Source organism: Gymnoscopelus microlampas (assembly GCF_963454915.1).
Source record: "Gymnoscopelus microlampas genome assembly, chromosome: 19".
Lineage (NCBI taxonomy): Eukaryota > Metazoa > Chordata > Actinopteri > Myctophiformes > Myctophidae > Gymnoscopelus > Gymnoscopelus microlampas.
The window spans coordinates 47,394,518-47,409,566 of record NC_139956.1 but is presented as its reverse complement, the minus strand read 5'-3'; the positions used below and the strand labels follow the sequence as shown (position 1 = coordinate 47,409,566).

At 39.3% G+C, this 15,049-nt stretch overlaps 1 protein-coding gene and 1 long non-coding RNA gene across 2 annotated transcripts; one reads left to right on the top strand and one right to left on the bottom strand.

Annotated features, from left to right (window-relative positions):
* Nucleotides 1-2,287: 2,287 nt before the first annotated feature.
* LOC311034563 (uncharacterized protein) lies at nucleotides 2,288-7,677 on the bottom strand (the record flags this gene model as incomplete). The annotated part of the gene is made up of 10 exons (XM_084042443.1): nucleotides 7,426-7,677; nucleotides 6,429-6,482; nucleotides 6,181-6,225; nucleotides 5,215-5,289; nucleotides 4,856-4,903; nucleotides 4,620-4,697; nucleotides 4,002-4,091; nucleotides 3,345-3,407; nucleotides 2,418-2,555; nucleotides 2,288-2,313 (listed from the first exon to the last, which is right to left on the bottom strand). Exons 1-10 carry the CDS (start codon nucleotides 7,490-7,492, stop codon nucleotides 2,288-2,290), a joined length of 684 nt encoding a protein of 227 aa, XP_083898569.1. The 5' UTR covers nucleotides 7,493-7,677.
* Nucleotides 7,678-8,435: 758 nt separating this feature from the next.
* On the top strand, nucleotides 8,436-10,965 carry LOC311034668. The gene is made up of 4 exons (XR_014599612.1): nucleotides 8,436-8,647; nucleotides 8,928-9,032; nucleotides 9,670-9,877; nucleotides 10,494-10,965. It is a non-coding gene; the product is annotated as an uncharacterized lncRNA (long non-coding RNA).
* Nucleotides 10,966-15,049: the final 4,084 nt, after the last annotated feature.

The following is a 15,049-nucleotide window of genomic DNA, read 5'->3' as shown; positions in this document are numbered from 1 at the left end:
ATAGATAGATAGATAGACTTACAGACAGACAGACAGACAGACAGACAGACAGACAGACAGACAGACAGACAGACAGACAGACCGCCTTGCAGCGTGAGGCGTTGTGAGCTTGGAGATCGGCTATTTTCACGGGGCATCATTCGAGAAGGCTTTCTGTCCGTCAGACATTCACTGTTTGTCATTCTAATAATAATATGAATAATAATAACCATCTTATTGACTATATGCACTGTTTGTCATTCTAATAATAATATGAATAATAATAACCATCTTATTGACTATATGCGCGGAGTGTGAGCTTGGAGATCGGCTATTTTGGGCAAAGAGTTATCGGTGTAGAGGGGGGGGGGGAGAGCAGAACACGTGCGTAATTACGCACGGAAAAAACTTCTTGCTCTGTCTGCGGAGGCTGGCAGAGGCTTGCTTGGCACTCGTGCCAGAAGGGCGGGGGAGGATCTGGCGGGCACAGCGGAGGCGGCCGGCGGCGGTGGCGGAAGTTCTGGCGGACGCGGCGGCGGTGGCGGAAGTTCTGGCGGACGCGGCGGTTATGGCGGAAAATCTGGCGGACGCGGCGCCGGTGGCGGAAGTTCTGGCGGACGCGGCGGTTATGGCGGAAAATCTGGCGGACGCGGCGCCGGTGGCGGAAGTTCTGGCAGACGCGGCGCCGGTGGCGGAGGCGGCGGTTATGGCGGGGGATCTGGCGGACGCGGCGGAGGCGGCGGTTATGGCGGGGGATCTGGCGGACGCGGCGGTTGCCACGGCGGTTGTGGCGGCCGCCACGAAGGCCGCCACCCGCCGTGGCGGTCGTGGTGGATGCGGCGGCCGCCGCGGCGCACGCCACCGCCAGATTTGGATCTCGCTGTCTCTCAAAATGAGTCTCCTTCTCTCCAGCTCTTTATAAAAAAGAAAATACATTTGCGTTTCAGTTTCATTTCCAATTTTATCCAATCAGGATATAGATTAAACAAGTGAAATTGGAAGTGATGACACTAAGAAATGAGCATGCAAAATTGGAACTGGAACACTATCAAAATTAAGCTTAAAAATGGGTACTTTCTCCTGATTGGCTGAGATTTTGACACCTACCGGAAGATGTATTTTCTGTTTATTAAAGAGCTGGAGAGACGGGGAGACTCCTGTTACTGAACAAACACTCTATAGCAATGATTACTATCAGAATATAGTGCTTTAACCTTTTAACAAAATACTTTTTGTTTTAACCCAAAAATATCCCTTACCCTACCTTTAATTAATGATTAATTCATACATTAACTTATCATTAATGTATCATGAATTCATTGATAAGAAATGTTAATTGATGATGAACTCACTATTACTTAACCAATGAATATATCATTACTTCCAAATAATATATCATTACTTAAGGGCCACACATGGTGGTTTGCAGATCGTGGCTTCTATGTCCAGGACGAGTGCTCATAGGCAGGTAGTAGTAGCGATGACAGTCAGTCGCTGCCTGGTGCTGGGATATTAGTCTGCGTGGCTCAAGCTACTTTTAATCCAGCATCCCATTTGCTAGCACTGATAATTCCGTACACTTTCTCATAATGTGCACATTCACACATGTAAATAAGGCTTAATTAATGATTAATTCATACATAACTTATCATTAACTCACTATTACTTAACCAATGAATATATCATTACTTCAAAATAATATATCATTATTTAAGGGCCACACATGGTGGTTTGCAGATCGTGGCTTCTATGTCCAGGACGAGTGCTCATAGGCAGGTAGGAGTAGCGATGAGCGTCAGTCGCTGGTGGTAGTTCTTCCAAAGCTTACATGTGGTGCATTGCTCTGTGTTAGGGTGATGGGGGTGTCCCAAGTTGGACTGGCTCACTGAATAGGCCCGGTGGACCCAGGGGGACCCCCAGGTAGGTTATGGTATTCATGACCCACAACTAACTGACAGGCAGCCATGTATTGATCCCACAGGGGACATTTAGTCACTAAGGCAAATAGTCATAAAAAACACTATTTGGGGATGTGTAAAATATACACAAATGTCAAAATTGATTAATAAAACTTTCTTGGCTTTCTTGGTGTAATTCAAGAAAGCCTCTAATATAGCAATACCTCTGCAAAACACCTTTTTGGATGCCTTGTGTTTTTTCTTTGTCTTCTTTTTCTTCTTCTCCTCTGATGAGGAGGAATCAGATGTCGAAGAGACTGAGCTGGACAAACTGTAGGTGACAGAAGTTCTCTTTTCAGTCTTCACCTGAGCTTCAAAAGAGGGTTCACATTTTTTTTAAAACATTTTGATCAAAAGTATGCATAGTTTAATCCCGCTGCAAACATGACAAATGGTAAAACAAACATTGTAATCTAAATACATTTAGCTGATATTTAACCCCTAATCAACATATTTCCAACAATGTATGCACTGAATTACCACTCTGTAGCTGGTCTTGCAGAAAGACTTTGTCTTCCTGGAGTGACAAAACAGTTGTCTTCAGGTGTTTTAACTGAAGTTCTTGGAGCTGGATTGTGGATCTGGCTCTGTGCAGTGCCATCTCAAAAGTGGGAGCAGCTGGAATAAGCAAAGAAAGTAACAATGAAATCACACATATGAGTATTAGACAACCAGCCTGGTCTAAAGCTATTCACCTTCACGTATGTTTCCCGAACCCTTTTACAGTCGGGTCAGGTAATTGGTAGAGCACATTTAAAGGGATATTTCACTTTCAAAAACATTTTGGTTATTTTATCATCAAAAACACCTGTCCTTGGTTCTGGTAACTCATACGGCCCTCCTAATACGCGAGGAGCCGCGTTCTTTTCGATTACTTTTATTGCAATTTAATGTTCAACCCTGACAGGCAGAAGAGACTGGGGAAAATATGGGAGGCATAGATCTTTCTGACATGCTGGTCCACTTGTACAAGACCCCAGCCAAGTCAAGGCGATGGTACTTTCCCCTTTCCCATGGTTGTAGCTTAACACCAGGTAGGACAGCTAATGCACAAAAACATTTGTGCCGTTGCACCACTCAAAACAGAAAGTCACAGCTGGCCTGAGTCCAAAATAATTGGGCTCTGATCTGAGCTGGGTGCAGTCACTCAATTAGTTTTGGACGCAGGCCAGGTGTGAATGCCGAAATCAGCCATCACCCACACTACCACCACCAACACTACACTGGTTGTTGCATTAGCGATTCCGTGTCATCACTCTGGGTTATCGCCTTTCAAAAGCGGCACATTAAGTTTAAGTGGTCGAATAAAATGTATTCAAAACATTTTTTATGACAAGTATTATTAGATTATAATTGATAGCCTACAGACTATGGTGGCCGTACATCCTACAAATTCAATAGGCCTACCTTTAGTCTTACTGCGTTTTGGACTTGGCTGCTCAGAAGACATCTCCCCCAGACATCCAGTTTCTAAAGACAAAGATAGACAAACATAAACAACTATATGCTAGCTACATAAATACAATTACAATCATCTGTCATGCATTTATGACAGGGTTTTTAGTTGTCTCACAACACTAAGCCTGACTTTGTCAGGTATAGAGCGGATCCTGCTCTATACCTGACTTTGTCCGGGTGCGTCAACCTTCTGATTGGTCAGGTGCGTCAACAAAGTGATTGGTCAAGCTTCACGTGACACATGGCTATAAACACATTATAAACACATATCGATGACAAAATGTATCAAAGGCGCCGCTACCTTCACACAGGGTGTGATTTTTAAATGGCAAACAGTTATCATGATTGCTCAGACTGTTTGAAGGACAAATAGTCTAACTAACTTTTAGTACAGACATTGGCAGATATCTGATATCTCAATATGACTGAAATAATATCAATCCAGCCAACAATAGATTTATCCTCAACGGTAATACCACTTGGGCTCTTTGGTAGACATTAGACTCTTGTAATCATGAAAAAGGGGCAAGTGATTACCCCAATAGACTGTCATGGTACCCCCCCCCCCCCCCCCCCGCAAAAAATGATTTCAAATACACTACTTACTTGACCTCCTGTGCTTGCCAGTGTTCCGTTTCGGGACAGGAGTGAGGACGAACTCAGACTCAGATGAAGACACTGTATTACGTGTTACCACTGTAATTGACACGCAAATAATAAAAAGGTTGGTCACATGACATACATGTTAGCTATCAAATAACTTTTATCAGTCAATTGATGACTGGTGACTCATACTGCCTGCCCTCCTAATACGTGAGGGGTCCATGTGTTTTCGATTATTATTATTAATATTTTTCCTTTTCAAAAAAATATTTAAAAATAAGACAAAAGTAATTGAAAAAACATGGACCTCTCACATATCAGGAGGGCAAAATTAGTCACCAGAACCAAGGACGGGTGTTTTCGATGAATTTATAATGGTCAAAATGGGTTTGTATAGGAAGGGGGCGCGTCTGATAAAATTAATATTAAATATCTAAATACTGAATCAAGCAACTTCAAAACTGTCCAGGGTGTTCACAAAAGCCTGAGTAGACGATAAAATTACCCAATTTTTTTGGGAAAGTGACTTATCCCTTTAACAATTACAGATAGTGATGTTTCAGCTACTTTCAAAAGTATACTTCATCAATTACTTCCTGTATCTTCAGTTAATCAACACACCTCTTTGGCTGCTGCATTCGGGCTCTGCTGTTTCTGCCTCGGATGAGCTCACAGTGTGGTCTCTAGCACTTGAAGAATCTGTGATTGAAATGCTAATTAGAAGATGCTGGACTGGTCACATGAACATACACGTTGATATTATGTATTATGTGAGTGAATTATGTGATGCACAGAGCCTGCTGACATAGTAGGCTACATGATTGAAGTCATGTTAATCTAGTCACATGGAGACTCACCAAATGAAACTGCACTGCGGAAGCTGGTGGAGTTGGTGAATCTGACTTCTGCTTGAGAAACAGTCAAAGTGACACATTTGGTTAATATCTATTACACTAACTTTGGCTTTGCATCACACCGCATGTATGTCTTGGCAATAATAGCCTAGTTTTGTTTGAAGCCTAGTAATCAATACATCTTAATTTCTCTGGTATGCCTTTTTCAGAGCTCTTCCCCTCAAAATGTAATCCATTATATATAAAGGTTATAACCTACACATTCACAGTATGTTTGAGCAATTCATATAAATACATTGTTAAAGTCTCAAATTATGTTATTCTACGTAATGCGTCTTCAGTCAACAGCTTGGCAAGCATACCCTTTTTCTTCTTTTGTGGTCGGCTTTGATCCTGTTCAGGCCCTGAACTGAGCATTACAGTTTCTGTAGCAGTCGCTGTAATGAAAAGACAAATGAATATGCATCCATGTTTATCCTACCATTTGCGGGGCCTCCAACACAAAGGTATGCAGAATGTCCCACTGCACAAGAACTAAAATTAATTTTAGCTTGTAGATCTGCTAATTAAAATAAAAAAAAGTGCCCCAACTAATTATTTTAAAAACATTAACCAAATGAACCCATGTGTCAATGACTCCGATAGTGTACAAATTGAACTGAGTACACTGCAGATTGGTGTCCCAAAGATCAAATGGTGATCTGTGGTCGAATGCATATCAAACTGGGGGTCCTTAAGTTAAAATGGTAGATAATTACTGCTATTCATGGTTTGCAATTGTTGTCCTACACCAGCCATCTTGAGGACCAACACAGGTGTTTCAATTTCTGATTGGCATAGAACTATGCCAATCAGAAATTGAAACACCTGTGTTGGTCCTCAAAGGTTAGCTTAATAGAATGGCTGATGAGCAAAGTTGCTTAATACTGAAGTAAAAATTAAAATAAACAGGGTTTCTACACAAGTATGGAATTTGATTTGAGTCATTTCCAGGTCTGGATTTATATGGGGAAAGAAAGAAAAGAAAGCAATGAAAAATATTTATGTTTCTAGACTATTATCCCTATTGATCAAACAAGTGTAGCTGAGTAGCCGGTCTACAAGCTCACGGCTTATGGATCGGCTGTTTTGGCTATGTGACATGTTTTGCCATTTATTGACAGCCTACAGCAGTGGTTACCTAAGTTTTGTCCTTCAACAGTAACTTTTGTCAAGTCAAGAGTCAAGGTGCTGATGTAGTGCATGTTGACTGGAAAGAATTTGCTACACTAAACAGAACTGAGCCTTAATTAGAATCATTAGCAACACTTGTGTTGAGATTGACTTGCCTTCATTCTCCACCACCATGTTTTCCATGTCTTCACCATGGATCTCTATGAAGACAAATATAAACATATTAATTATTATTTTATAATGCAATAGCTAGTTCTGTCAAAAGGTTTGGGGCAAGGGCCTCTCTTTACAGCCTCTATGGATGGCAATTAAGGCGATGTCAAATGCACAGAGCCTACTGTAACACAAAAGCAAATGTCCTGGTTAAATAATGTAACAAATGGGACAAATGCCATTTACTTACCTTCTTGCTCTATGTTCCCAGCTGCTCTGTCAGTCTCGTTTTCATCAGCCATGTCTATAAAGAAACGAAGCACATGTACAATCTTAAAGTAAACCAAATAACCTGTTTTTAAAAAAAGAATCTCCCCGCTGGTCAGTAAATCCACTGCTGACTCTAGCAAGAGCACTCATCCAACCGTTTTTTGACTATGCAGTCCACACATGGTACCCCAGTGCCTCAATGTCCGCCAAAACAATGCTCCAAACAGCACAAAACAAATTGGTCCGTCTACTACATGGCCTCTCACCCAGGGCCCATCTCCACAGAGGCGGCTCCACTGATCACGTCCAAACTAAACTAGAGTAAATCCCTACTCTCCCTTCAAAAAAGGTCTAAAAGAGCACCTACAGGAGACTGCAAATCGAAACTGGCCTCAATAAAATAAAAAATAAAAAATCATAGCCCCCCACCTCACTTTCCCCTGACCTGCCTACTGTAAATAGTCCCCTTTCCCTCATTTCTTTTTTGTTTTTGTAAATACCTCTGTATCTAAATACCTGTATATATTTTATGTTTTGATTAATTGAGTACAAAGGAACGCAATGAAAACTAGCTTGGCTATTTGTGCATAGATCCTTTTAGCAGACCTTGTATTCAAAACTGTACTGTCAAGTGCTTTTTGTTTGCAAACGGTTAATAAAGTATTCAATCCATCTAACTAAGGCATGTAGTTACGTTTAAATAATGACTTGAGCTACCAACTAGCTCCAATTTCTTCGATTAATTTAGTACAAAGGACCCCAATGGAAACAAACATTGATTTTAAAATCCTCTTAGTATTGAACTGTGCTTTCCAGTGCTTGTCTTTGCAAACTGTTAATAAAGTAATCAATCAGCAGTGTCCATGCAGCATTAGCTAGTAGCTAGCTAGCTAGCATTAGCATGTTATGTGCTCCATAAAACAAGACTAACACCAAGGTATAACTGCAAAGACGTAATGAAATGAAAATACATTTACCATCATCTTCGTCAATGAACCTCTTAGGCCGTCTACGTGCACGTTTTCCAGTTCGGGACGGAGCCATGTCGTCCTCTGAATTGCAGAGCGGTTCACGTGTTTCAAGAAGCACCGTGTCGTACTTGAAGCTTTAAAGAATTTCTATAGCTGGACCTGGATTATCGTTTAACGTGTTATCCCAAAAAAATTCAACGTGGTTAAACTGGTGGTGTTTACCACGTGTGATATCATCAATTATTAATACAATATTTCTGTTCCGCCGTCGCAAACGCATGACTGACTAAAAAACATGACCAACCAAACACAGTGTTCACCCCTTCTTCCGGGTTGGAAACGTAATGTTAAATGTGGTGGGCGAGGCCTATTTGGGGCCACTGCGACGTCACAGGCCTCGTTCACATACATTGGCCGCACCTGCACTACCGTAAATGGCCAGCATGTCCATTTCGCTTCAATGCAACCACTGGGTTCTGGGGGCTTGTGGGGGATGGGCTATTTTAGGAAAGGGTGCGTTCGATAAGTCATATGGAAATCCTGATGAGGCGGAGTTACTTGTTTGTGTAACGCAAACTCAACCCAGGTGCTCACTGACGTTTGTAACAGCACTGTAATCAAACATACCCCTTGGCCCTTGACGTTATTTTTCACGAAAAAAATACTAATTTAATTTTAATAATAAAAAAGGTAAATAACACGACACTAACCGTGTGATCATACAGTGTCACCTAGTTCATGTACTATTTTAGTGAAATAATGTTCATTGTATATATATATATATATATATATATATATATATATATATATATATATAGTGTTTTTTTATGAAGAAACTATGAAATGGTCTATATATTATTATATCAATCAATCAATATTGGGGGGGGGTATTGATTTATAAGGACTTCACAGTGACATTTTGGTAAAGGGAAGTGACGTTACATAGTCTACTTAAAGGGAAGTGACGTAGACAACTTCCTTTTACGTCTACTTTCTAATGGAACGTCTACACAACAGTAGCCTAGCCTACATGCTACAAACTACTAAACGCCATGCCCTCAAAATTTGAAAGCAAGTTCTTTGCATTATGCAACGGTGGAAAAACAAAGAAAAAAATTGTTTACTGGCTAATGGAGAAAAAGCTTTTGAAAAATAAATTCTGTTGAAAAATGTGCCAATCGAAAATGGAGCTAAAGGCAAGAAAAGAAAGCATTGACGGATTACACTGGTAAGCTGAACGCAATATATTTTCCCCTTTCTTTTGCTATGCACTTACAATTGTTTTAACTGTAGCACTGCTATTATTTAAAATCTTTAGTTGCTAGTTAATTTGTAGATGTTGTTCAGTATGACAACTTACATTAACCACTTCTGCCCAATATGTACTAAAGGCTATTGGAAAATACACAGTCATGTAAACAATCAAAGTCATTGTGAATTCATAGTTAACAGGAATGAAAGATGAATTAATATGAGTTAATCATTATGTACAACTTTGATTCCACCAGGCAGTGCCGCCGCAGAGGACATCGGACATCCAAGTCGGTCCGATCTGGGTCCTTTTTTGAGGGGTCTAAACTACCCTTGAAGTCATGGTTGAATTTCATGTACAGGTACAGTGGCTACAATTGTTTTTATTTTAAGTCATATTTTTGTTCTCATGTAGTATTGGTTCTCAACCTTTTGAGAACCAATGGCCGCGATCACCAAAAATAATCACATCTTAACTGAGGACCCACCCAACCTGAGAAGCATTTGGAATTGAAGGAGTTGAGGCATACATTTAGTTTGACTCGGTTCCACAGATAGCAATTGTGAAAATAGCTGATCTATATGCTCATTGCGGGTGTTTGTGATCATGTAGATCAGCTATTTTCACAATGTTTGCCTCTTCTAAGGTTATTTGACAATTTGGCCAAAAACTTTAAATCAATTCAGTAGGTCATAACAGTGAATGCATTTGCCATCAACACAAAGCTGTTGACACATTTGAATGAAGTTAAATTAATTGGCCTTTTTCAGTTTATATATATATATATATATAGGAAAGTTTAACTTTTAGAATAATATTATAGAAGATGGTTAACTTTTAGGATTAATGATTTCTTAAATATGATATCTAAACATACAGGACTGATGAATTTCAAATTTGAAGTGTAAATGATTTCTTTATGTGGCTAATAAACAACTAATGCTTGTTCCACTTCCTTTTCTGTTTGTTTTTTGGGGTGGGGGGGGTTCCACATACAGATTTGCCCAGGGGCTGAGGCTGCGACAGTTAGACATGGTGGATGATGGGGTTGCATTCAGTTCACGCACCCTGACAAAGATGGACTCCAAAATGCGCACTGTCTGCATTAGTGCGATGAGGAGAGAGAGGAGGAAGACAGGACAGCAGCTAGGTGGTCGTCATGAGTTCATCATGATAGATGAGAGCAACTTCTGCCACAAACGGAAGGTAATTGTCAGACTTGGCACTACATTGATATTGTCACAACTTATTATAGGGAGCAAATTCATACATGTAATAAACGCTTAATTAATGATTAACTCATACATTAATTCACCGTTAGTTTATCATATATTAATTATTAATTACTGTTAATTAATAATGAAATCACTATTACTTAACCAATGTTAATATATCATTTGTTAAGGGCCACACGTAGTGGGTTTGTAGATCTGTTTGTTTGTTTTTTCGGTGCCCTCTATGCCCAGGATGAGTGCTCATAGGTGGGTAAGAATAGCGAGGAGAATCTGGTGGTAGTTGTTCCAAAAATTCCATGTGGTGCATGGAATCAGGAAATCCACACATTACACAAAAGTAATATAAATAGGCAACCACACTCGCAATTCCTAAGAATTGCATCTCTCTAGTTAAGGTGTATGAATTTGCTCCCTATAGTAAATTGTGACCGCTGGTCTTGTGTTATCTCTTCAAATGAAAAATGTGAATGGCAAGACCCATTAAACTGGTCATTTTTATTGATGAGCAGTAAATGACTGGCGATAATGTGCACTATTAGTGCCTGTTTTAGCTTCTGACATGCTCTTATTGTTTAATATGTAAACAGTATGGACGAGGGCGGTTTGGCAGTACATGGAGGAGACGCAAGTGGGTATTTGGAATGCTAGGCATCAAAGGAGAGAGACGCCTGCCAGTTCTCAGGCTGGTGAAGAAACGCTCAAGGCGCCATCTACTACCGATCATCACCAGGCATGTACGTCCAGGATCGTCAATTATCAGCGACCAATGGAGAGCCTATGTTGGTGCGCTTTCTGCTGCAGGGTACAACCATTACTCCGTTAACCACAGTAGGAGCTTTGTTGACCCCGACAGTGGAGCACATACCCAGAATATAGAAAGAGCGTGGGGGGTTTACAAAAGTCAAGTCTGGCGACAGAGAGGAAACAGGAATGTGTGTCTTTTAAAGGAGCATTTGGCCTTTATAGAATGGACATATTGGCTAGGCAGGAGGCATAAGTATGGTCCATTGGGGCGTTTAATCAAAGATATTCGGCAACATTTTAAAATGAAATAGTTGTGTTTAACCCATTGAGACCTGAAGCCAATTCTACGTGTCTCCTAAATCTCAACAGTATTCTGACAAACGTATGTTTCTATATCAGTGGTGCTCAATCTTTTTCATGTCAAGGACCCCCATCATCACGATTTGAGTTAAAAATATATATATTCAAAGATTTTCACACATTTTCACGATTTTTCAAAAATAGCAGATCTACAAGCTCGTAGCGCGGCACTCGGTGCCGCGCTATGAGCTTGTAGATCTGCTACTTTTGAATAGCCCAAAGTGTAAAATAATGCTTTTTAGCTCAAATCTAAAAACGACACAGTTCCAGGTCTTAAAGGACAACTTTGTTTTTTTACAACCAAGGTTTATATTTTAGCTTGTAATTAAAGTAAATAAAAGGTGAGTGTTATTTTTTTCATTTACTGCTTTCTATAGTTTTAGCAATTTTCACTATTTTTTACAGTGGGCGGGGGCATTCTGTCCGGTGGCTAAATATGTATTTTTTACGCAATAAAAAAGGTCCCGTGGTCTTTGATGGTCGGATGTGAGTTATTAGGGGCTAGAAGAGCTACTATAAATAATAACAAAGAAAACGCTGGGTTATTGTGTAAAAAAAGACATATTTAGCCACCGGACAGAATGCCCCCGCCCACTGTAAAAAAGTTGTCCTTTAATGGGTTAAAGCTAGAAAAAAAGAAGAAGAAAATGTCTTTCTGTGTGGATATTGTGTAATTGTGCCAAATCTGGCTGGCACAATCTTTTTTTTTTTGTCCATTTTTCATATTGTCAGTTTGGAATAAAATCCACAAACAAAAAACAGTCTGAAATTGATGTGACTTTATGTTGTTAAAAAAAACACATGTTTTTTTTATATTGTGCCAAATCTGTCTGGCAAAATATTGTTTTATTTTTTATCGTAAAAAATATATATATGTATGTGTGCATATTGTATAATTGTACAAAATCTGGCATGCACAATATTGTATGTCCATTTTTCATACTGTCACAGCTGAACTGTCCACAGCCCACCATTGAGACACAGAGTGAGTAGAGGGAAATTGTGCCATCTGGAATAAAATCCACAAACAAAACTGTCTGAAATTGATGTGACTTTACTTTGGGGTGCAAATATCTATCAACTAACTAATAAGTAATCATTAAGTAATGATAAAAAGTATGTGACTTTACTTTGCGGTGCAAATATCTAGTAACTAACTAATGAGTTATCATTAAGTAATGATAAAAAGTATGTGACTTTACTTTGGGGTGCAAATATCTAGTAACTAACTAATAAGTAATCATTAAGTAATGATAAAAAATGACCCACCTGGGGTCCCCCTGGGACCACCGGGCCTATCCAGTGAGCCAGTCCAACATGGGAGACTCCTGGAAGTTTTGGAACAACCGGTATCAGAGACCGAGTCTCCTCAATAATCCTACCCGCATATAAGCACTCATCCTGGGCATAGAACTGACCGATAAAAGTAGATCTATAAATACACCTATAACATGCTTAACTAGTGATACTTACTTAAACATTAATTGATGATGAATTATGATGAATTAAATGCTTAAATAACGCTTAAATAATGCTTAAATAACGCTTAAATAATGCATTAATAATACATTACTTAATGCATTACTTAATCGCTAATTAGCGCACCCTATAGTAAAGTGTTACCATTTATTTTGTGTTCACTGTGTAGCCTGTGGTTGTTTTAATAAACGAGATTCTCTAAAGATGATTAGAGACGGCTTTCAGTAAGGTTTCCTTGCGCACATTATTGATTGTCATGCGCGTGTGTGCATCTAATCACAAAACCCGACGCTTGATCAACAGCAAAATATAGATTAATACATTTGACAAAATACAGTGAAATCCCAAAATTATTAGTCTTAATATCCAGTAAGCAATAGAAATTAACTGCAAACAAATTCAAAGTTATAAGCTATCAATATCACACAAAAGTAGAGAGAAGCTGTGACCTCACCTCACACACAAATGGACAAGAAATAAATAATCCTTTTGCAAACTACATTCATGTTCTGTTTGTTTGTCAACAATGATCTAATGGAAAGTTTATTTCAGAAGCTAGAATGTGAGAGCCGTTTTTGCTGCGCAGCACAGTCCTTGTTTAAGTTCATTGCCTTCACCTGTTGTTCAGGGCATATCTCCACCAGGCCAGGTTTACCTACCCAGGCCGTGAAATTCATAGGCAGTCATAGTAGCCAATTAGAATGAAATATGCTAAAACTGACTCATGTACATACAGAACCGTCGCTGTTGGGTGGAAACCCTGTATGTTCCTTTTTTATTATTATTTAAAAACAATTTAAAATGGTGAAAATAGCTTGTAATCTACAAGCTTCAATTATTAATAATTAAGAAATATTGTGTTTTAAATAGCGCAAAATCAACTTAAGTCATTGTTAGTGCAAGTTCAATCACATTTAATTTGAATGATAATAATTTGTGGGGAAAATATATCAAATATGTGAATCTAATGTGATTCATATGACCCCTATTTCAGTCAGTGAAGTCCAGGGCTGAATGTGACTATTGAGACCAATATAACTTAGTACAAATATTGGTCATTTGCCAATACATTATTTTATGAAATAAATGGGTTATATTACACAGATAGTTATACTATTCTTGTACTATATTTAAATAAAATCATCCTTAACCTTCAAATTAAATGCATTATGTCCGTGGACTTGGCATTTGGCCTTTGTGGACTAAAAAATTACAACACCAAAGGCCAAGTGGCCTTGCCCCTAAAATGATGAAATTCCAGGCCTGGTCACAATGCGTCGCCATGGGATGCATTGTGAGCTTGTAGATCTGCTTTTTTTAAATATATATATATATAACTATACTGTAGCCTGTTATTATGACGTTTACATATTTTAAAACTGAAGATGCAAACGCATATTGAATGACAGTGTGTTTAAATCGAATGTCTCACCAGTGTTTGAAACATTGATTCATTGCTGGGGGTGTGAGACTTAGTCATTGATTGGTCATAGCTTTACCATTCACATGTAATTCAGTGCTATGTAATGGTGGCTCCTTGTCATTAAAGGAGAGTAATTTTAATTGTTCTGTCTGTCTGTAAGGAACATTAATGTGTAATGATGATAATGGCTCATTGGTCAATTTGGTCATTGTTGTTTGGTCTAGGTTTACCATTGAGATGTAATTCATTCAGTAAAAATAACTATATAGCTAGTTGCTCTGCCATTCATTAAAAGATGCAAAGAATTTTTTAAATGTCAAAATAAAAACAAAACAAACCTAGAAAAAGTGCTCCTCGGAGCACAGGTCTCCGCCAGATCACGTAGGTTATTGTGGCTTCCTCTGCCTAGTGTGAATAGTGGAAATTTCACTTGCACGCTGCGTTCATGATTTGAGGCATTTTGTTCCAAACTGACCTATCCTGCAAACTTTGGAAGCTAATGTTAGCCAATTAGGATGCAATATGAAATATCGGACACATCCGTCTTGATCACATGAATATAGAGATACTGTGTACTGATTTTTTGGACAGAATCTGAAGGAGTAATAGCAACACATTTGTTTTACAAAAGTCAGCCTCCTGGTGGCGCTCTAAAAGGCAGATGTGAAAAATGCAGGGCAAGGGTCTTGCCTCTAAGGAGTGTGCAAAGTTTCAAGCAGATCGGTGCAGTTATAGGTAAAAACGTGAATCGGCCTGTCATAGCGCCACCATGAGGCTGATTTGAACATTTTCTATCAAATATGAAAAAAATATTAATAATTCTCGACTCGGTCTCGCCTCCGGACGGTCTCGGTCTCGACTCGGACTCGACCCCCTCCCTGGCCTCTCGGACTCGGTCTTGACTCGGACTCGCCCACCCTCGGACTTGGTCTTGACTTGGACTCGCTTTAGGTGGTCTCGACTACAACCCTACACATTTACAATACCTCAGGGTGGGGACCACAACTTCTAAAGTAAACACAAAAATCCTACTTTCTAGTAACAAAACATAGTGAACAAACTGAAAATGACAAAGAACGAGGTCACACACCCCTACATACCCAATGCACTACAGTATCACAAGTCTAAAACTGAACA